At 66.6% G+C, this 1,033-nt stretch overlaps 1 protein-coding gene across 1 annotated transcript; it reads left to right on the top strand.

The window, feature by feature from the left end:
• Nucleotides 1–234: 234 nt before the first annotated feature.
• EMIHUDRAFT_260542 (hypothetical protein) lies at nucleotides 235–999 on the top strand (the record flags this gene model as incomplete). Its single annotated transcript, XM_005791476.1, has 1 exon — nucleotides 235–999. A coding segment is annotated over one exon (765 nt), but the record flags the coding sequence as incomplete, so codon positions are not given.
• Between the last annotated feature and the right edge of the window lie 34 nt (nucleotides 1,000–1,033).

The raw sequence follows: 1,033 nt of genomic DNA, 5'->3' as shown, positions 1-1,033 counted from the left end.
GACGCAGGGGTCACTCCCGCGAAACCCGTGAACTAGCCGGGGCAGTCGGAGAAGGGGCAACTCCGTGCACTGACGGTCGGCCGTCAGAAAACACGCCTCCGTGGCTCGGGTTACACCAATCCTCGCTACCCAACGCGGCCAAAGGATATCCACCTCGAGAACCTCGAGAAGGCTTCCGCAAAAACAAAGAAAAACGAAGGGAACGCGCAAACAAGGCGTTGTGCCAGATTTGCAATGGGCTGCGGCACGAGCAAGCCGGGTCCCGGCACGAGAAAACCGGGTCTGACCGACGAGGAGCTGAAGAATTGGCGCGAGTTCGGCGGCGGCGACCTGGAGCCGGTCCTCGCGAACGGCGCCGTCGCACTCCTCGACGCGCAGTGGATCATCAGCCACGCCGAGGCGGGCGGCGTCCTCACTCACCGCCAGGCGCTGCCCGACGAGGCCCTCCTCTCCCTCGCCGACCTCATCGAGGCGACCAACGAGAATGTTGACTTCCGGAGCAGGGAATTGAGCGCCGCGCCGTCATTCCCCGTCGCCGCGCTCTCCTACCCGTGGCTGACCAAGGACCACCCCGACCCGTGCGGAGCCAACCTCGCCCGCGTCGCAAGGGCGCTCAAGGCTCTGCTCAGCCTCGGCCACTACTCGCGGCTAGGCGTCTTTTGGGACTTTGGTTCGCTGCACCAGCACCCCGACCCCACCAACGGCATCATGCGCACCGAGGAGCAGAACGCGCTCTTCAAGCAGGGGCTGGGCTGCCTCGGCACGCTCTACTCCCACCCGCAGACAACCGTGCTGCGGCTGACCTCCTTCCCGGACGGCCACGAGACGGAGGACCAGGCAGAGGGCACCAACGTGGCCAAGTACGTTGACCGCGGCTGGTGCGCCACCGAGAGCGCCTGGTCGAGCCTGACCAAGGCCGGCGCCCTCTCGCTCGACCTCGGCTTGATGCGCGACGGCGAGGAGTACGACTACTACAGCCTCCGACACGAATGCACCAGGGTGGCGGCCGGCGCCCTCCGCTGCTGCCCTCTGC

The sequence above is a fragment of the Emiliania huxleyi genome (genome assembly GCF_000372725.1).
Source record: "Emiliania huxleyi CCMP1516 unplaced genomic scaffold EMIHUscaffold_11248, whole genome shotgun sequence".
Taxonomy (NCBI): Eukaryota; Haptophyta; order Isochrysidales; family Noelaerhabdaceae; genus Emiliania; species Emiliania huxleyi.
Note: the sequence above shows the minus strand (reverse complement) of the source record. Positions and strands in the feature narration are given on the sequence as shown.